General features: G+C 41.6%; 2 protein-coding genes across 2 annotated transcripts in view; both read left to right on the forward strand.

Annotated features, from left to right (window-relative positions):
* Nucleotides 1-375: 375 nt before the first annotated feature.
* Nucleotides 376-15,759, forward strand: LOC310793487 (adhesion G-protein coupled receptor G7-like; the record flags this gene model as incomplete). Its single annotated transcript, XM_083655289.1, has 12 exons — nt 376-492; nt 744-820; nt 2,040-2,188; nt 4,731-4,886; nt 5,438-5,628; nt 6,150-6,302; nt 7,152-7,264; nt 8,271-8,617; nt 11,624-11,705; nt 12,054-12,212; nt 14,033-14,198; nt 15,132-15,759. The coding sequence occupies 12 exons, from the start codon at nt 376-378 to the stop codon at nt 15,360-15,362; spliced, it is 1,941 nt and encodes a 646-aa protein (XP_083511415.1). The 3' UTR covers nt 15,363-15,759.
* A 3,943-nt stretch (nt 15,760-19,702) lies between these two features.
* LOC310793490 (adhesion G-protein coupled receptor G7-like) overlaps nt 19,703-22,800 on the forward strand; it is a gene marked incomplete at its 5' end in the record, with an annotated part of 42,641 nt that continues 39,543 nt past the window's right edge. Inside the window, 2 exons of the mRNA XM_083655292.1 lie at nt 19,703-19,748; nt 21,067-21,303. Coding sequence (XP_083511418.1) covers nt 19,703-19,748; nt 21,067-21,303 — 283 coding nt within the window. The remainder of the gene's footprint in view (nt 19,749-21,066; nt 21,304-22,800) is intronic.

Genomic DNA, 22,800 nt, shown 5'->3' on the forward strand with positions numbered 1-22,800 from the left:
GAGCGACTTTTGAGCCCCCGTAGCGAAGGAGGGGCGAGGCGACCTGCACTGGTGGAGGAGCGAAGGGAGCGGTGAGAGGTTTGGAACCTGACCATGGATTGCAGGTACCGGGGAGCTGTCTGGTGTACTGCCCTGTAGGCCAGTACCAGTGTCTTGAATTTGATGCGGGCCGAGATGGGAAGCCAGTGGAGCTCCTGGAAGAGGGGAGTGACGTGAGAGAATTTGGGTTGGTTGAATATCAGACGGGCTGCAGCGTTCTGAATGAGCTGGAGCTGAATGAGAATACATTACTTGTTAAGAAGGGTCATTTTTGCACATCTCTAAATAAAACAAATATCATTCATCTCTCAGCTTACCAGCCCAGCTGATTTTGAGATGTTAGCGGCCAGCACTCAAATCCTGACCTCCAGACCTGATAAACTGATGGCAGAAGACGTCATCGCTGCAGTCGAGATCGCCAACACACTCCTCCTGTCTCCTAACGTCACACAGGTATGAAACACCTCTTCCACCACTGCATCAAACAAGGGGCAGACCCCTGCACATTATTAGGGGTTCAAGAGCGGCTAACTCCTACCCTGAAAACTCCTACTGCTAGCCTGACATCGCCAGACCAATTTCGCAAATGCAAATCCATCTGCCAGAGCAAATAAAGATTGAGCTTGCAGATTCGTCAGGTTCCCAGGCTACCATGGTGATGGAACCCTAATGTATTTGTTAGGATTATTTTTCTCCACTAAAAGTATGTGTACCTCAGAAACCATGAGCCCCAGAGGAACCACATTCGGCAGGTGGGTTCCTATGGCCCCCCACTACTCAGGTAAGGCCAGACCCCCATGCAATGTCGACCCGATGGTGGCGCTATTGCAACATATCATGTAACACCATCTGCTGGGGAAACAGATTTATTTAACTTTGCCTGCATCTATTGCGCAATTTGGATTTGACTTGTGTTACAAGACCAAGCTTCCTAAAGGATAACACTTTTACAGCCTGAATTCTCAATTTCAGAGATGCCGACTTGATCAAGTAATAGTTTTTTAAGCTGATATTGGTTTGGAAATGAACTCTTCAACTGTATTTTTATGAGACTACAGTTCTTTCTATCTGTTCTGATCTATCCTCCTATGCTAATGGTTGTGTTACAGAGAGTTAGGGTGGCAGCAATAGCTACAGTCAGCCAGTTGCTGGATTCCAGTGTACCGCCTGTGCTTGAAAATCACAGGTACGAGTTGAGCTAGGCTAGGGTTTAAAATGATGTTGAACTTTGGTAGTATCTTGGTTTGCGTAACTTTATCCGTGATAAAACCATAGAGATAAATAATATGGATGCAGTATATCCCATAAAATTTCTTCTCCCTGGCGGAGTTCAAACGTTGGCCGTCACCATCTTGATTTTTCATCAGCAGAGTGGGAGGGAATGGGTTGAGTCCTTTCGCACCTCACGTGAGATGAGAGTTTCCCCAGAGCCGCAGCTCCGCCTGCTGTCACTGGACAGGCGAGTTATATAAAGAATGACCCCCCTAAAGATGTTAAGAAAAGGTGAAATTAGCTATATAGACCAAAACCATGTTTTGCCCGTAACTGGAAAGATGTTTAATCCTTTTACAAAGTCAGGCATTTTAACATGGGGGGAATGCCTACTGCCCCCGATTCCTAGTGGCCATTCGAGGAACTACAGCTTTTCAATTCACTTCTGCGTCATCAGAGGAAAGGGGGTGGGCTTGCCCACTAGATAAAACGTTAGGGTTGTGCAACAACCCAGGTTTTACGAGTGATAACGAGGGTTCTCACCTTATGCTAAAAGCTGCTCAGAGCAGCGTCAATCTGAATGGCAGGTGATTGGCGCTCCACCCATGACTTGTCACTATATAAGATAGGCCAAAGTTCAACACCACTTTAAATTTCAGGCCTGTGCAGACATTTAGTAGGCAATAATTCAAACATTACATGTTGTAATTTTGTGATAAAGACCACGCCATGTCTGTGTGCGCCTGTATTATGTGTCTTATGCATGTGTCCACTATTCCCGCGCCCAGCCTCACAGTGACGCTGGAGCAGCTCTCTGTGAAGCAAAGTGTGGATCTGAACACATCTCAGTCTCAGGTGGTCCAGCCCAACCTGGTCATCCAGTCGGCCCAAATCCCTGCTGAAAACATACAGGGAGTCCAGTTCACTTTGTTCAAAGGTGAGCTAACTGTCGTATAGCAGCCAATCACATCACACTTAAGTCTCTCAAAATGGAAAAGAATGTGCATGCTCCATCAATTTCCCTGTTTATAAATATGTGGGGTTAGGTGTTACACCCAGGGGAGTAGTGGTAAATACAGGAGGGGAAACTATCCAAGGTGAGTAGTTACCCACCTTGTTTCCCCTCATTGATTGATACAGTTGATCTCAAAATGCTGTAGGTGAGTAAAGTCTTTGCCTCATTTCAAAGAGGTGGGTAAACCGTGTTTTCTTGCATTGACCCTCCACTACGCCCCTTACACCTGGACCCTTCTTGAAGTAACGCTTCCCGAACTAACCTTCTTACACTTCAAAATCAACAAATGTTACTTATTCCTTGTGAAAGTCTTAGGTGAAGAAGCCTGTGATGCAGGTAGTTTAACTACTGTACTGTTGACAAAATGTACTATTGTAAGTGCTTTGGACAAAAGCGTCAGCTAAATGATGTAATGCAGTAATAATCAACTTGCAGCCCGGGGGCCAGATGCGGCCCGTGATAGGGTGCAGAGTGGCCCCCCGGCCATTTTCTAATTCACAATGAAAACTGTGATGATTCGCGAGCGACCTCTGACCTATGACCCCTCCCCTGAGAGTTAGAACAGCGTCATCGGAGCACTCATAAATCACGGAGGTGAGAAATCGTGATAACCAGCGGATCTCTACCTAATAGAGGCTATCCCATATGACTAGAAATACCCAGAGCAAAGGCATGCATGTAAGTTCCCCGATGAGTAACAACATGTTAATCCTTTGTATACCTCCAAGTCTTAATCTAGGACCTCTATCCCCTCCTCCCCGAGCATCGGGTGGGCAGTCTACCGATACAGGTGGCCTGACGGCACTTTTTCCCTCCAGGGTGAAAGAATTGACTAACCTAGATAGTAGAATCACCCAGTAGGCTACATATTTTGCAAACGAGCTGAAGCCCGAGATCATTCTGTCCTTTCTACATGCATGGAGGAGGCTATTAGCTGAACCCAAAATCATGCCTCTTAACCCTACCTTATAGGATTTGTGGACCCTTCTCAAAAATGTTTTGAAGAAGAAAAATAAATAAATAAAAATCCTGGGGTTTTATAGGTTTTATATAAGTTTACACTTTTCCTTATTAAGCATACAAATCATTGTCCAGTACATTTTGTCCAACACACATGACATCATTGTCCAATATACATTACCTTATTTTTCAACATGGTGTTCATTATACATTCCCTATTTCAGCATCACTCTTGGCTTAGATGACATTTCATTGTTTTCCCTATCTATTTGCTATTTCCCTGTGATTGCTGTCTATTTTGTAATTCACCCTACCATTCAGTTTCACCTCGTTTGATAACGAGTCTTTTTCTCCCTAACTTAGGCTATTATCCCTGCGATAGATAAATGAGAGCCTGTCTGCGTCTTCACATTCCCTGGTGGAGCCGAGACAATTCCATCTAAGTGACGGTTCTCCCGTCTGGCTCCCTGCCTGGGCAGGAGAGCAAAATAGCTGTGAGGTCCGCTCCTTTTATCTGGTTCTCATCGAGGGTTTTGCTGGGTCACGGAGACCTAACCTCTAATTGGAGGCAACACTGTCTATCTGCATGATATCATCCCTGCCCATCTATGATGATTCAGCCATCATGTTTGTGTGTGCGCTGATGTGCGCAGTTCAATTCTAATCAGCCCATGATATCACACTACTCCTCACCCTAGCCCATCTTTAAACATTTCACATGTAATATACAGCCAAGATTACATTTACCACACTTTAAAAGCAGCATTAAACTCAGTTAGTCATCGATTGTCACATCTTCACAACCCTCAGTCAGTACATTATGCTTTTTCAACTTTCCATGTTTCATCATGCTACTGAAAAATCCTTCATTTGTCAACATACTGCATTTCAATTATATAATTCAATCCATGCTCCTAATATAACATTGTGACTTCAGTGCACACAGAATATATATAGAAAAACTTAGGTGAATAGCATTTTAATTGACTAGGAGTCTCCTCTCCTCCAGTCAGCCTTGCCCCCTCTGCTGCAGGTGGTGGAGCAAAAGTTCATCCAAAGCTCAGCTTTCCCAACAAAACTAACGTTAAATAAAGTTTGACTGGGGTCCTGCTAAATTGTCAAATATCGCCACCTACTCGCCGCCCAGGCACTTGTATGTACTTAACTAACTTAACCTAACAAACTATCCTTAAAAGCCATTTAACTATCCTGTGTGTGCTTAAAATTGTCAGACTAACCCGGCTGATTTATGTTTTACGGTATTAATAGACAGATATTTATAAATACCTTCCAAAATAGGCTATATATCATGATTTATTTGGAGAAACCAGGGAATTCTATGGAAAATCTAACATCCAGCCCCCATATAGCCAGAATGGAATAATCCTGGTTTCATAACCACACGATTCGACTGTGAGATTGGCCGTCGAATCAGGCTCCTTAGAATAAAGTGTTGAATCATCGACTATTCGGGGTCACCCCTAGTAATGTAATATAAATAAAGGTTATGGTAATAATAATACTAATTCTGATTCCCAATGTTTAGGAACTACTTGCAGTTTTGTGGCAGACCGAATTCAGCTCAACACCAATACTTCAGAAATTGTGGTGGAAACTGGGTCCGTAGCCGACGTCCTGGTATACATACGATTCCCCCCCGGTGAGTTTTCCCTCTATTTTCAAGTCGAAAAAGTCACAACTTTCTCATCCACATTGCACAAACCATCCTCCCACTGCAAAAAATACACTTCAGACTTTAACAAGGGCAAATTCAGTTCAGGACCACGTGCATCATGTAGCAATGAGGCGACCTCATGCAACTCAAGCCCATTCGAGGAAATTACATCTTTCAACAGCCCAAGTTTGGCAGGTTTAAAGATGTTTTTGATATCTTCAATCTATGGCAGATGTTCAGCTGTGTAACACTGGAACAGAACAATCACCAAGGCAACGACAGAACATAAATAAAACATAGACAACCGTTTGTCCATCTTGGCATAGATAGTTCAGGTCAATTGTCACAGGGAAACAAAAAGAAAACATAATGATTGATTGGCCCATGAGGTCCCAAAGACTATGGCTCAGGTCTGCCGTCAACTTAAAATCGAACTACAACATCAACTATCACTACTATTACTTACTACTACAAATAATACTGTACTAATAATCATTTACATTTCTTTCTCTCTGTCTGATTTCTTGCATCTGAAGATGCTGTGGCTGGACAGCGAAAGCCATCAAACATCTCCGTGGGTTTTGTTCTCTACCAGAACGATGGTTTCTTCAGGTCCCGGCTCTACAGGAGACAGAAGTCCACCTCCATCAGGGTCCTGTCGGCCAGTGTCAAAGGTCACGACCGTGCTGTGGTGCCACAACATGTGGAAATGCTGTTCACACCCACAGTAAGATAACTAAGCTGTCAGCACATTTACATCATGACAATTTGTATATTTTATGATTACATCATCTGAGCCTTACCAACGTTTACGGCCTTGACCTGGTCTGTACACTGCTCGTTCATATAACTTGCCGTCAGATTTAGCGTGATGTATGGGCAGTTACCATCACAGTAGTGTTTTCAAATTCATAAATGTGAAATACCTGTACTGTACGTTATTAGCGTTACACAAATTTGAAGAGGGATGGTGGGATCTTATGGAGGCAAACAATTTGATAGTGGCAAAGACAGCGTGGAGTTTACTAGTACCATGAAGTTTTCATTGAAAGTTGTATCAGTGAGTTTCATCTCAAATGTCTGAGCCATGGTATCCTTGACTTGATCTTGCACGTTTGCTGCCACATGAATCTCAAAACATTTTTTTCCCCCGCACATTCAAGGTGATGCTTGTTAATAAGTTTGCTTTGTTCCTTTTATGTTGCAGAACTCGACAACATTTATTTATTGTTGTTGTTGATGTTTTAGATCATCACCAATGCAAAGCTGTATGACTACGCCTGTGTGTTCTGGGACTACAGCCTGGGTGACTGGAGCACTCATGGCTGCACCAAGGGCAACGCAGTGGGTGGAGTTCCACGATGTTTCTGTAACCACACCACTAACTTCGCTGCACTCATGGTAAAGTGCTGTGGCTCTATTGTGGCAATGTCTTTCAAAATGAGGTTAAAATGTTTTTGTTTTTGTTTTGTTTTTTCTTTAAAAAAAAACCCCGTTACAGATAGGACAACCATAAACTGAGAAATATGATTTTGTTTTAATATTGGAATGCTGGTAACGGGGAAAAAAAGTGAAGTCCGTCTGAAACAAAAAATAAATGTGTTCTGAGTTTGTCACTCCACAGAAACGTGTTATTAACCACCCAGCCAAATTTGAACTATTAAAAATGTCGGCAAGTTGTCGAAGGTGCAGTGTCGAGGTGCGGACATGTCTGCCCTGCACATCTTACAAGCACCGCTCCCAATAAGGAAGCGGTCAGGGAAATGGAGGTTCACTGCACCCCCCAAAGTAAAGTCCCACCTCAACGAGATTCCAGTCTTTATCCCTTCCTCAAACATTTCGCCTCTCACCTTTCAAATGGTGACTCTTTGGAATCTGGAACCTGGGACTTTTTCTCCTTCTTCCTCCACTCATCCATGACTACAATCATTCTTCTCTCCTCTCATCCTCCGTTCTTCTGGTGGAGGAGATCGTCTCCGTCCTGCCGTATTAGTGACCCTCTCATCTCCAGCCCTCCATCTCCCCGATCGCTTCCTTATCGGAAGCCGTTACCATTAAGGTTTGCAGGACAGCAGAAGATGTGGACTAAGCATTACCTTACTGACTGACTGACTGACTGACTGTCTGCCTGCCTGCCTGACCTGAATTTAGCTTGTGATGAAAAATGGGATTTTGACAAATTCAAAAGAAACATTAATGTGTACAGAAATCACTGTTTGATTCTGTCCTCTCGGTTTGTTTCTCCAACAGATATTCAGGGAGAATTACAAATATGCAGAAGCCCTGAGCTATATCTCCATCATTGGACTATCTTTCTCTATCATTGGCTTGACAATAACAATCATTCACCGCATTACGGAAAGGTAAGACAGGACACACCTTCTTTTCCTCCACATGCACAAATGTGATTAGATTGTGTCACTGCCTGCCTGGTGTTGCACAACGCTGGATCTGCACAAAATGGCCCTCATTTCTCAAACAAGTGTAGAAACCAGAGCAGATCTGAAGGCAGAAATCATCTTACGACATGGTTCCCGTGTGATTGTATGAACCAACCAGTGTTATGCCAAACTCTGCATGTTTTTAGTGGGAAGGTTCATGTTGAGGCGAGCATGGGGAGAGCATGCAAACTCCACACACAAAGGCCCTTTTCAAGCGATAGCCCACCTGGGCACTATAGACACTGACAGCATGGCGAGACATACCCCCATGGGTGAAGTTTGCGTTGGTTCCTATGGTTGGTTCAGGGGGTGCACAGAACCCCCTAGTGGCCATAGCCAAAAATGAATGTTTTAAATATCCAATTTATAACACAAAAGTTATATTTTATTGTAATGCCTTGCTCTAGATAAAGGGTAGAATAACTGTGTGACTGTGATTATTTTCAATGTTTATTATAAAACATAATATTATGCTGGTCTATCTATGAGCCATATCTGAGCGGCATAATCTTGATGTAAACAACAGATAAAACGTGTGCGTAATGACGTCTCTATGCCGTGGAGAGTGTGTGTGTTCGCACTTCATACCTTCACCAGTCTCCTTCCCTCCCTCTGACGTGTCATTCTGTGTGTTTAAATTGTGTTTTCTGAATTCCTATGGAATGATGGTATTTATTGAAGTTATAGGCTATCTGTCGTGAGAATGAGCCACCGTGACACCTTTTTTGCCATTTTGGACATTTTGGGTGTGTAGTAGACAGCAGCGTTCCTGACAAAATGGAGCTACGTAAAGCTCACTACAGTAAAGCAAGTTACAAAATGTTCAAGACATAAAGACAATCTTTATGATGCTAAATGATAGCTAAATAAGAGCCAGGTTCAAAGTAAACAGAAATAGCCTTTAAGGATTGCTTTTCATCTTCTTTAGTTTTCAAGGAAAAGCTCGAAACCAGAACTCCACTATTGTGCTGGTGAGTATCTGCATCAGTCTGCTGGCCTTCAGCATCATCTTCCTCTCTGGAGTCAACAACCCAAATGAAGCCAGCAGCACCCAGGTGGAAGCCACCAACACCCAGACCACCATCCCTGATTCAGACGTCCATGTTGAGCCAGATGAGGGACCCTGCACGGCAGTGACGGCTCTTCTCCACTTCTTCCTGCTGGCGACCTTTGTGTGGAACGCTGTGTTCGGCACGCAGTTGATGCTTCTCATCCACAAAATACGCCGGAGTCTTCCACCTGCCTTCACCCCCCTCAGCATTACGATTGGATGGGGTAAGAGATTCAACATTCAAATATTTGAAAGGATTGAAGTTTAAGCGCACAGTGGTACCGCAGAAAACAATCAATTTGTGTGTTTTTCTTTTGATAATAATGTGTTTCTGTGTGAAATGAATGCTTTTAATTTTTGCATTCTCAACAGAGATGCATTAATGCATAAAAAACTGATTGTTGTAGAGATACAATCAAGTACTGGTAGTTTATTCCTCAACCTCAGGAGCCACAATGGCAGATCATTATTCCGTTTTCAAACTAGAACGACATCCGTCTGTCCAGACTTGTGCAGAAATTCCGTCAAGGCGTTACTGAGATATGGCATTACCGAGCTTGAAAATGGCGTTTGTGAGGTCACAGTGACCTTGACCTTTGACCACCAAAATGTAATCAGTTCATCCTCGAGTCCAAGTGGACTTTTGAGCCAAATGAACCAAAATTCCATCAAGGCATTCCTGAGATATCGCGTTAACGAGCAAGAAAATGCATATTTGTGAGGTCACAGTGACCTTGAAGTGACCTTGAGATATATCGCATTAATGAGCATAAAATTAGAGGTCGTGAGGTCACAGTGACCTTGAACTTTGACCTTTGACCACCAAAATCTAATCAGTTCCTCCTTGAGTAGAAGTGGAAGTTTGAGGCAAATTTGAAGAAATTCCATCAAGGTGTTCCTGAGATATCGCGATAACGAACATCAGACTTTTATGGTTTCGGACAACTTTTATGGTTTCGACATCCCAAAACCATAATGCCTCCGGCCTGGCTATCGCCGGCGGAGGCATAAAAACTATAACTATAAACTATAACTCTTTCTTCTTCAGCACAATTAATTACATTTTATTGTTTTGTCATATCAACTAGTGTACAAATAAACTGAAACTGAAACAAGAATGTTGGCAATTCCCCTTGTTTCAAGTAACTGTTATACTGTATATAAAAGCTGCATTGAAAAGTGAATACTGTGAAGGTAAGTAAGTAAATAATTTAGTAAGTAAGTAAGTAAATAATTTATTTCAGTCAGTTTGTCAATTTCACATAAATGCATTACAGTAATAATGTGCGTTTACATATAGGAGACCGAAAAGGTGTAGGCTGAAGCCGCAGCTTATGAATGCCTACCCTTTTTTACATTTCATTACATCAAAAATCAAAAACAAAAAATAAGATAGTTGCAAGAATCAGTTGACAGCGAGAAGGAAAGTTTTCAATAGAGCTTAGAAGCCCTAATGATAGCTTTTAAGTACTTGATTGTACTAGGGTTTTGTATTTGTTAAAGGGATAGTTTGGTTTGTTTGAAGTGGGGTCCTATCAGCTAGTGAGATACACTAACTTAATTAGGTACAGTGTTCAGGAGTGAGTGCGCATTGTGGAACGAGACCGCGCACTCAGCGCAGCAGCCAAACCAGCCTTTTCTCTGTAAGTACGGGGGGTCAACAACTAAAATGTAATTTAGCCACCTAAAACACCTAAAATAACGCCCACCTAAACAAATCGACATCCGTGTACATGCACGCTCTATTTTGACCATTTTCAGCGCTTTACTTTTCCGCAAAACAGCAGTTTCATTCGGCACTGCTTTTTCTCCCAACCGTACAACTACTGTATTCCTCCGCTAAAAGCCAGCACAGAGCACAGAGCCGCGGTTTACAAAACAGGAAGGCTTAGAAGAGAGATAAAACACTGACTTACTTTAGAGACAACAAGTCACCTGGCCTCTCTGGTCTGGGATGTTTTCCACAATTTATCCTGGGAATGGTGAAAAAGGTCTGCAGCCAGGGCACCCAGGCATTTAAACAGGAGGCGCATCTCTCTGCCTGTTCACTTCACTCTCTGCAAAAGTTCCTCTTCTGTATTCTCTCTGGTTCATAATTATATCCTCTTGTCACCAAGGTGAATGGCATATCATCCTCGCTATCAAAATCACTCATATTTTCGTCCGTGTATTCTATTTGTTGTGTCTTCAAACCGGGAGAAATAAAATAGCCTACCCCCAAATAACTGCGGAGTAATCCAGTGCTGCGGCTGTGTGCTGGCTTTTAGCGGAGGAATACGGTAGTTGTACGGTTGGGAGAAAAAGCAGTGCCGAATGAAACTGCTGTTTTGCGGAAAAGTAAAGCGCTGAAAATTGTCAAAATAGAGCGTGCATGTACACGGATATCGATTTGTTTAGGTGGGCGTTGTTTTAGGTGGGTAAATTACGTTTTTTTGTTTAGTTGTTGACCCCCAGGACTTAGAGAGAAAAAGCTGGTGATGCTGCTGCTCTGGGTGCCGGATCTCGTTCGACGCTGCGCTCCGCTTCAAGAACACTGTACCTAATTAAGTTAGTGTATCTGACTAGCTGATAGGACCCCACTTCAAACAAACCGAACTATCCCTTTAAGTACTCTTAGTTTAAACATTTTTTTGAATTTACATATAGAATTGCACAATTTTAACTCATCGCAGAGACTATTCCATAGTTGTACACCTTTGACAGAGATGCATCTACTTTTAAAGTTTGTTCTTACTCTCATTTGTTTGAACATGCAGGTTCCCCTTAGTTCGTACCGGCTGACTCGGGGTGAAAACAATTTCTGAATGCAGTTGGGAAGACGGTTATTATGTGCCTTGTAAAGTATAATGGAGGTTCTGAGCTCAACTAAATCTTCAAATTTAAGGGTATTTCATTTAATAAAGAGTGGGTTTGTTGGGTCGCAGTATTTGGAATGGTTGACAAGGTGAGCAAGACTCATGGGGTTGTTTCTTGGTTTATTGCTTCCCTTGACAGAATACAGAGCATACAGTAGTACAATGTAACACGCATGAAAACAAACTGATACTTTATAGCTTGTTTATTTAAAAAGTAGCTTGTTGAAGCTTCACACACTTTGGTGTTCACGTGTGTGAAACATGCTCCAACTTCAAGTTGCTTATTTTATTTAGAGAATATAAGAATTGTTTTTTTTATATATTTAATTCAAGCCACATGTAACTTTGTTTGATTTCCTTGCTGTGTTATTTTAGGAGTACCAGCCCTTATCGTGGCGATCACACTAGGAGCTACCTACAGGGTCGACGCGCCTTTGGGATACAGACAAGAGGAATTGTGGGTCAATGACAGTATTTTATTGCCTCTCTGCACTCGTCTCTTCTGTTCTAACAAATAGCTTCTTACCTTTGGACACATCAAGCATTGCCAAAAAGGGCCTTAAAAGTGCTAAAAGTGCAAATGTTTGCCTTTATTATAGATGTTGGTATGTTTTTCCTTTTCACTTTGTGATTTTAAAGATCACGTGATGTCCAGATATTTCCAGCAGCTACAGTGGAGTTTGATATGAGAAAAATGTTTCAGGATTTAAAACATCAGCTGTAAATGTTGGTGTCGCTCACTCAGAATCATAGAACTCTTACTAATTGTACAGTATTATCACTATTTTATTTCTGTACCCTCAAGTTGCTGGCTTGCAGCTCTGGACAGCGACGGGCGGTTTGACTTTAGGAAACCAATGTTTTGGGGGTTCGTTCTTCCAGTTGGCCTGGTCCTCATCTACAATGCTGTACTCTTGTGTTTCTTTGCAATAAAGACATGCAGAACAAATCCCAACCTAAACAGGTAATGTTGGAGCTTAAAGTTTAACTGCAACTTTTGTACTCCTGCAACCATTTTTAATTTTTTAAAAATGGTTGGATTTTATTTTGATCTTACACACTCTTGCGCACTTATTGCTACTCTGCACTAGTGTGCCATTGGTGAAGCCTTTGCGTGCCAAAGGTGTGTGCCGTAGTTTGCAGAGATACTGCTATACTGCTACACAAGGAGGGCCACTGTTTTTCCCTTGGCCAACCCAACATTATGCATGCGTGTGTTCCAATGAGCTGAAGACTGACTGTATTTAGACCTAAGCCTATTAAACTGGAAAAGATCATACAGTCCAGTTAGACACAAGGTTATGCACACAATCTTAGACAGCAAATCAAGTGTTTATAGTCAGAAGTTACACAAAAGATTAAAAAAAATGTGCTGTATCAGACAAATTAATCGCATAGCCTACAGGCACTTACTATATTAATTGCGAAATGTCTGTCTGTCCATCCGTTCGTTTGAGCACATTTATCTTCCTAGCCATGGCTCCAATCGCCTCCAAAATTTGCCAAAACACTTTTCAGGGGTCTGGAATGAATCTGGTGCAAAAGGAGAAGAAAATCTGCTCACAGAGGGTCTTCTTCTTGCTGGTGTTTTATGGCAGCTGGCAACCGCCACATTACCTCACCGCCTCCCTCTGGATTCATCCACCCACTGTCTCCATCCTGCCCTTCTGGTCCTCTTAGGTCTCTTCTTCTTCTTCTTCCTCCTCTTCTTCCCATCGTCTTACGGCGAGAGCATCCAGCTTATCGGAGCATTAACGCCACATTCTGCTCCCAGTATGGATCAGACAATCAACTTACAATCTAAACCCCTAACACACACTCGCACAACCACACACACACACACACACACACACACACACACACACACACACACACACACACCTAAACTACCTCACGCCCTACTAAACACCCCTGCCTTCACAACTCTCCGCTCACAGAGCGTGTAGCGGTATTTTGTTTTTAGGCCTTCACACTCACAGAGCCATTGTGACTTCATCAGCATCCCTTCTCTGCTTCCCACTGATGATGTCACCGCATCAGTGATGATGTCATCAGTGATGTCACTCAAGCAAGTTCGCTGCTGAGTTTCACCTGTCTGATTATGATGATGATGATGATGATGATGATGATGATTATTATTGACAGCGCTAACAACCAGTTTTGCTCCACAACAGCAATTCGTAAACGTGCTCATATCGCCACCTACTGGCAACACAAACAATGGTTTATTTTGAGTACCGTTCGTCCGATTGACTTCAAACTGCTGGGGTGCTGCTGGGGACCCCAGAATGTGCAGTGACAAATTTTGTGCAATTCGACCAATCAGAACATGGCTTTCATGTGTCTCGAGAAACGTTTGTCTGATCGACTTCAAACATGCTGTGTGCACTGCTGGGGACTGGAGAAAGTGCATTTTCGACTTTCATGCAATTCGTCCAATTGGGGGGAAGCGTTGCAGGGGGAGGATGGGTGATGTGGGAAGGGAAGGGGCACTGCACTAGTTATATTAATGTGTCACAAATTTGGTTACAAGTAAATATACTTGAGTGTCATCAGCATAGATATAATCAATGCTGTCTTCTGATGATATAAGCTAGAGGGAACATAAATATTAAAAAGGAAGGCCACAGTAAGTAACTGTCGCTAGTAGTCATGTAGTCATAGTTTTAGTATTTTTCATTCAGTATTCAGCCATCATACAGTATCAACCTTTACATGTATTTATCTGCAATGTTTGACTCCAGAGAATAACGTCCAATCACCTATACTCTTTCTGTTGTGCAGTACAAAGCAGACGTCTTTGGGGAAGAAGTTCCTCCATAGTTTTTCAGTGGCTGTGTTACTGGGCCTTTCCTGGATACTGGGCTACATGGTGCTCAGTACCAGCCAAGAGCAGGGAGTGGTCCACCTCATCTTAAGCATTGTCTTCTGCCTCTGTACCACCACACAGGTAGGTTACAAGAACACAGCCACTTTGTGGTACAAAGTTACTTACCTCGCATTGGCTTCTGGTTAGTTTTAGAATTGATTTTAAGATTTGATTGATTACTTATAAAACGCTAAATGGCCTTGCGATATTCTGGAAATATCACAATTCTTAAAAGAAAAATCTATGGCTGTAGCGGGCTCAGTTTTAAAGCCAGAGTGAAGTTTCTGGTATGAAGACCTAAGGTATCACTTGGTGCCAACCATGTCATGCTAGGAAGGTGGCAACAAGTTAAGCGAAATTTTGGCGAGGTCAGAAAAACAAACATTTTCAAAGGGGTCCTCTTTTTCACAGAATAGAGAAAAAGCCAGCACTCCAAATGTCCCTTCACAGGTTTTAATAGTTCCTCAAACCGGGCAGCAGCAACGAATGTTTCAGCCAAAGGCCTTCCTCAGGCCTTCCTCAGGCCTTCCTCAGGCCTTCCTCAGGCCTTCCTCAGGCCTTCCTCAGCGTTGTGCTGAGTCAGGCACCTGTGAAAGGACATTTGGAGTGCTGGATTTTTCTCTATTCTGTGAAAAAGAGGACCCCTTTGAAAATGTTTGTTTTTCTGATAGCCTTTTTTTTTTTTTACTTAATTTTTATTTGGTTTACATTAACAACAATACATTGTATTCCTTCGATTACAGTTGTTTGCTTTTTCCCTTTCCTTTTCCAGCAGTGTGCTTATTGTACACATTATCATTGTATGCTATTTCATGGTTAAAATCAGCTAATTTTATTTCATGGTAGAAAAAGGGAAGTGGTCCCTGGGAAATTTGGTTTGGTACATACCGCCCCCTTCTGGCAGCAGTGTCAGGTTAGCATAGTGGTATGGTCTGAAAAGTTTGGGAACCCCTGAACGACAGCAATAATAAAATAAGAGTGGGTCTAACCAATTTCTTCCCGCTCACTCTCCAGGGTTTTCAGATATTCATCTTCTTCACAGCAAGATCACCGACCTTCAGGAAAGCCTTCTGCAAGCTCATCAGGCATAACTCTTCTGCCAGCACCCAGAGCAAAGAAAGCAAAGAACAGGGAACGCAAAGCACTGGCATTAACTTAAGTCAAATCAACTCTCAACTAGAAGTGGACTCAGCGAGACCGCATTTAGCTGTGAGCAGGCCACCCAAATCACCCAATATGACATAGAACACCACCCTATGTGAAACATCTATGTCATATTGGGGCTATATATATCCCTTGTAGATTTAACGTGATTTAGATGAGTGACAGTGTAACGCGGTTCTACTGTCATGTCCTACTGTGATGTCAGCTCCAATAAATTGGCTCTACTTCACATTTTAGTTTTACAATAAAAACACATTTCTGCAATGACTTTACATAATGTAGGCTATATTTATGTGCATCATCCTACCTCTGCAGCAGGGGAGAGAAAACGATATCTTTCTGGACAAACTTTCACCAATCTAATTAATCTCATCATATAGGGATAGGCTATATTTTTCTAGCTGATGCGTTTAGAACATTCTTTTCACTTTGATCTTGCTATAGTGTAGGGTATTTACATGCTTGCAGTATTTAAACTGCAGTTAGATTGGTTTGATAAGCATAATAATATGGAATAATAGCTTATATATGGAGACAGACAGACGGGATGAAGGGAGGGGGGGGGGGAGCAGAGCGCTTGGCTTGTCTGGTTTTACTGGATTTCTCGTGGAATTGGAGCTGAAAAGTGAAGCATGTGCTTCGTTTACTGCACTTACCCAATGACCAGACAGTGCATAATTTTACGCTTAAAAGGCGTGGTTGTAATGCTTTAGGCTGCATGTAGCACCAACACCAAGATATCGAGTGGGCTGGTCCACGCCCACTGATCAGCGCTGCCGGGCGCTCAGCGCAGTTTAAAGGCTGATGCAACGATAGGGGCCATAATGTTTAAACTCAAACATATGAATCGATGGAAAACCAATATTTTGGAAGCATTTATATGATCATGGCGTTTGTTTCATGTGTCTAGCAAATGAAGATGATGAGAAATTGAGAAATTTAAGTTTAAGCTTCCTATGAGGAATCATAAACATCACATTGAAGCAGATAATCTGATAATCTGATATTTTAGTCTCAAAATGTACACTGTCCCTGTTCAAAAATAAATAAAAGAAATGCATTCATTCAATTATTCGTTCAATTTCATTCATAATGAAAGTTAATTATGTTCATTATAGACCTGTGTAGTCTTTATGGACATGACTTTAGGCATCCGTTTTGTTAGATTCTCATAAATCATGAATGTTGTCAGCTTTGAATTAGAAAATTAAAGCCACCATGGGACCCACAGTTTTGTATTTTTCCCCGTACTCCTCATAAATTCAGAGGCCTGCAGGTCTGTATCCTACAGTAGATCTCTGTGTCACCTATGCTATACTATTTATATTATTAGTGTTTACGTCAATGTATCACATAATTGCACTTATCTAGCACAATCTTGCCTCCACAGGTTTCTGGTGTATCTCACTGATGCAGCACACTATGATAACATCTGGGGGGTTTCTGCTTATCTAATCACACTCTCTGTCACAGGAAATATGTCTTTGGTGAGTTGACTCATTGCTATGATGGTCTTTTGGTGACTGACTGTAATGGCTGCTACATTTATTTATTTATGAAAGCCAGCACCCCCTTGTTGATATTTCTAAGAATTTGTTAGAATTATTTGTAAGTCTACAACTTACAAACTCCAGCCCCCATGATGTATCTGCTCTGTTGCGAAATAGCCTCACTGTCTGTCAAAAGGGTGAAGGAAAAGATCAAGCTCTTTATAACCTGTCTTCATCTAATGAACATTGAGTTCTGAATCTTGGCCTACCCTCTTAACATGATCTCATGTTAAGTGGGACAGACACCGTAGACTATATAAAATGATGGACAAAGTCTCTGTGACGTCAATCACTGCCTCTCTAGCCTGTTTTAAGCAGACAATTGGACTCGAGTCATAGGGACTCGGACTCGAGTCGACTCGAGTCGCAAATTTGACGACTTCCGACTCGACTCGGACTTGGAAGGTAAATACTTGAAACTCGACTCGGACTTGGAAGAAAATGACTCGAAACTCGACTCGGACTTGTGACAAGATCAGCTGAGTGCACCAGCTGGGCGTACGCCTAGGTTTACACGCTACGTCTGATGTAGAACTCAAAGTTACGACTAACTTAATTTTATGACTAGTGCACCCTGTATGCGCTGCATCTGTGTATGCAGCAGGCGTAAAAGTTACACCCAAATGCATAGCTACTCACTGACAGCTGTCTCATCTTGATCTGCGCGTGATGCGGCCGGAATCTTCTCCAAAAATATCAATCGATATGTGCTGTAAATAGACGTAAGCTGATGCGTCGGAAGATCTTTCAATTTCTTCCTGACTTCGTCAACTGCCCGCAATGCGCAGTCTGCCATCGCATTCAGTACTGATTGCACTTGTGATCAAACTGCTTGTGTTGGCACTGTTAAATTGAGCTGTGAGAACGTTTCTATGCTTTGAATACAACTCTATAAGTTTGAGCTGAGTTGGAGCTGTCTGTCAGCTGTCTCGAGCTCGTCTGAGAGAAGTGTGTTGCTTGGCAACAAGCACGTATTAACGTGAACGCGCACGTCTGCAGCCTAAATAATCTCTGCCTTGTCATTTTTTCTAACCTGTGACTCGACTTGACATAACCTGTGACTCGACTCGAGACTTGACTTGAAATAACATTGTGACTTGACTTGACTTGACGACAAAAGGAAAGACTTGGGACTTGCTTGAGACTCGGGACCAATTGACTTGAGACTCGCTTGTGACTCGGATCAGAGGGACTTGGACAATTGTCTGGTTTTAAGCATATAGGAAGTGGGCTTTCTGGGTGCCAACATGTGGTCAGAGGTTTGGACAGTAGAGTTATAGAGCAGGGAGTCAGCAAAAGCCTTGTAGTCATAACATAGATGCCAATGCAGATAACAAGTTTGTTGGGTTGTTTATCTATCACAAAACCTTCTATGGGTAATTACTCATGAACATGCAAACTCCACACAGAAAGAAAGGCCCTTACGACGAGATAACCCACCTGGGCAGTAGGCACTGAAGATATGGGGGGGAACACAACCACAGCGCTCACAGTGTCCCACGCGAGAATCGAACCCAGGACCTTCCAACTGCGAGGCGACAGCGCTACCGACTGCGCCACCGTACCCCCGTTGTCGTTGATGTTGTCAGTTATACAGTATATTTTCTCTTGTGAAAATGATGAATGTTCTCCAAAACAGGCCATTACTAGATATGTTGCCCACAAATACACTGTAATATTATGCAATAACACATAAACCAATATGTGAAAATATATACTGGCACAGATACTTTCTATATTAGCTAATAGGAGAGGTAATTTCCATAATGAGATGCTATTGTTGCAGTAATAGAACAAGAAAATTGTGGATTCGGCAAACTACAATAATCATTTACTCCACTAGAGTGAGCTGTTGAGCCTCAGCATCTCCTCTCCTGACATCTCATTTTCAAGCTTTTTTCCCCCAACCACAGCTATAAAATCATATAATCATAAAGATAAAATCTATTATAAAAAAAACTTGTTTTTATATCATATATAATAATGCGGGTATAAGATGTTTCAGTTTGTTTCTACAGAATGCATAATGAAATGTTGAGTTTTATAGATCCATTATTAGTATCCCTTTCGGTAACCCTTTATTTTACAGGTACACTAGTTACATATGAACTATTTGTAATTACACATGAACACCAAATGTAATTACACAGTAATTACCAATAGTTATAAATGATGTTCATATGTAGTTACATTGTAACAGACCTGTAAAATGGAGTGAGTCTGTACAACTGTAGTTCATATGTAGTTACATTGTAACGGACCTGTAAAATGGAGTGAGTCTGTTCAACTGTAGTTCATATGTAGTTACATGGTAACAGACCTGTAAAGTGGAGTGAGTCTATTCAACTGTAGTTAATATGTAGTTACATTGTAACGGACCTGTAAAGTGGAGTGAGTCTATTCAACTGTAGTTCATATAGTTACATGGTATCATTACAGGCACACTGGCAAGAGTGCGATGGAGGTCCCCTCCCACACTAACCCGCTGACCAACTGGATGTTGGCCAGCGCCTCCTAAAATGTCTTGGGCTGAAGCCCGTCAGCTCCACACATGGCTCGAGGTCTCCAAGGCCTCGAACATCTGGAACTGGAACGAACTCTCACTGGACCGTTGAACTGGTCCTACTTATAGCCGAGCCAGTCTGACATCACTGGTGATGTCATAACTCCTCTCACTCCCAGCCAGTGATGTCACACTTAAGACACTTGTGGCACTTGTGATGTCACCAATGGCATTGTGATGTCATCTTTCGGTGATGATGTCATCAGAGAATTGCCGTCCAGCCGGACCCAGAGGCCCGTATATGCCTTGAATGTTCCCGGGTTTCGGCACCATTTATTGCGGAGGTTTCAAATGTCAGCCGACGGATCATGGTTGACGTGAAGCATTTGCAACAGTTCCCTAAACATGATGATGGTGAGTGTTGAAGATGTGGTATCCTGTTGTTGTCTCCAGAGTTCTAAAAGTCTATCAGAATATCCCTTACGTGGCTTGCTGTCATTATCTCCCATTATCTTCCATTATCTATATACCATGGAAAAGCGTTCACCCTTCACGGACTAAACCTGCCATCCTACCTCAAGATAGATCTGTCATAATACATGTCACAACATTAACAGACAATATCAGTGATAATAGGAAAATATATTCTAAATATTAAGGAAGTCCAACTATGACCTCCTGCTTCAAGACGTATCGTAACATGTTGATTGACAAACGTCTCGCACCTTAGTTCCAAGCCCGTTTCACCTGTATTGTGAATAATAACAAATAATGCAAAGATTTGTACTCTGATTGATTTGTAGCCTGTTTCCGTATGGAATTTCTTTCAACTTTTCATATACCAACTCGGTAACACTTTACAATAAGGGTCACTAAATTAAGCCTTATTAATGTGTAATAAGCATTGGTTAATGCTTAATATGATCCAACTAACCCTTAGTTAATGTTTATCAACTCTAACCTGAACCATTAGCTAACCCCAACCCTAACCCTCACCCTAACCATTAACTAACCCTAAACTATTAAATAATGTGTAAATTAATACATGGTTAACATGAAAACCATTAGTAAATTATTACCAGACACATTAGTTAACTGTTAGTTAATGGTTAATAAGCATTAACTAACCCTTAATTTAGTGACCCAGTGTTACCATATACTCGTATAGAAATCTGAAGTGACGTGTGTTGTGCAGCACAGTGCAGAGCGCCTTTAAAGTACACCACAGAGATGTCTCACCTCCACCCTCTTCTCTTATATTTAGTTGACAGTAGCCCCGTCTGCCCCTCTTTCTTTAGAAGACTCCACAGGAAGGTGGAGAGTTGTGCAACTGAATTCACTTAACATGCAGTTGGATGCTCAGTAATAGACAATGATGAAACAACAGGTATATACAATTTAGTCTGAAAAGCTTCTTTTTGTATACTGAATTAAATGTTTCTGAGACAGATTACTCTATTCCTGGAATAAGAAAGAAAGAACAAAACTGTAGAACTTGCACTTTATTGATCAGAATGAAGACCATTTGTATCTTCTGCTGTCTTCTTTATGGTAAGTGTTAAAAATAATGCATGTGTTCATTTATTCTGCCATTCAAGTTGAACAAGGGCACCTTAACACTTCAGTGTTATTTCATGTTTGGCAGCTATGTGCACTGTGGAGGCAGCAGACATCAATGTGAAGGGATTTGAGCAAGGTGAAGTCTCATTCAAATGCTCATTCTCGTGGGCAGGGTCAAACAACAAGTACCTCTGCAAGGATCCCTGCACAGACAGCAGCCATAAACTGATTGATGTAGTGTCTGGTGGAAGAAGAAAGAAGGGGAGGATTTCCCTGGTGGACTCAGGTGATGGAGACTTAACTGTCACCTTCACTCAGCTCAAGAAGTCAGACTCTGGGACATACTGGTGTGGAGTGCACAGACCTGTTCCAGATACATATCAAAGGGTGAACGTTGCTGTAAAGGATGGTAAATACATGATACTGTGACTTCAGAATCAGAATGATTTTTATTGCCACAATATGCAAATTACATACGAGGAATTTGTCTTAGTCACTTTGAATGCCTCATATTCACCCCAATGGTGAACCACTGATCATTATACTGGTCCTTCTTCTACACAGCCATTGTGATTGAAACAACAACTGACACTCCTGGAGTTTCTTCCACACGGACAACTCAGAATGTTTCCACGGTGACACATCCAGTGTCCCAAATGGACAGGAGGACTACAAATATTTCAAAAGGTAGGAAAGGAAGGTAATCTGCTCTTACATGTGCTACTAAGACATACATGCTGCCCTCATTTTTAATAGTGTATACTTTATTCAAAGGTCTTTGCAAGCTTCATTTTTCTATTTTTTTTTACTTTTTATATCATGTAGAGTCTGATATGTTTTGAATGTTTGTTGCTGGTATGCCAAAAACAATTTAATCAATGCGTATCTATCTATCTATCTATCTATCTATCTATCTATCTATCTATCTATCTATCTATCTATCTATCTATCTATATATATATATACTGTATATATATATATATATATATATATATATATATATATATCAACGTGTATGGTAAATACATGATACTGTCACTTTGATTGCCTCATATTCACCACAATGCTGTGCACTAAACATAATGAGCAACTAAAATGATCTTTATACTGGTCCTTCTTCTACGCAGCTATTGATTATACAGCCAGCTCCTTTCCTTTATGTTTCTTTTATTTATCCATGTTATATCCATAATGTCAGGGCAGCATACCATTTGTTTTGTACTTGATAATAATTGACTTTTCCAAGTCTGAGCTGATAGCTAACCAGAGTTGATTATACTGTATGTAAAAAGTCACACGCATTACCGTACTGTATATTATGAACTCGTCATAAGACATGATTTGACCCCCACTATTCAAGAGATTGTTCATAGGGCTGCAATGTTTATTTTCATTATCAATTAATCTGTCAATTAATTCCTCAACTAACCAATTAGTCGTTTGGTCTATAAAATGTCACAAAATGGTTTCCCCAAAGCCTAAGAAGACATCCTCAAATGTCTTTGTCCTGACCAACAGTCCACAACCCAAAGATAGCCTAATCAGTTTGCTGTCATAGAAGACTAAAGAAACCAGAGAATATTCACATTTAAGAAGCTGGAATGAGAGAGAGAAAAAAGTCTAAACCAGGCGAGCCTCCCCAGGGAGGGAAAAAGTGAACAGCGAGCACACTCCAAAAAATATGCAACTTCGGTGCAGGGCACATGTAATGTCAAGTCACAACAGAAAAGCCAGCACACAAAAAAAGTCCTTTTAGAGGTTTTAATACTGTACCTTAGTCTGGGTAGGGCAGCAGCACAGCAACAAACACGTTTCGGCACGTAGGCCTTCTTCAGTTTTTCTGTTGTGACTCCCCAGGGAGGCTGAGTGAATGGAAGTGAAAAGTATTAGTTATTAGCCTACATTA

Source organism: Poromitra crassiceps (genome assembly GCF_964638095.1).
Source record: "Poromitra crassiceps genome assembly, chromosome: 19".
NCBI classification, from domain to species: domain Eukaryota; kingdom Metazoa; phylum Chordata; class Actinopteri; order Beryciformes; family Melamphaidae; genus Poromitra; species Poromitra crassiceps.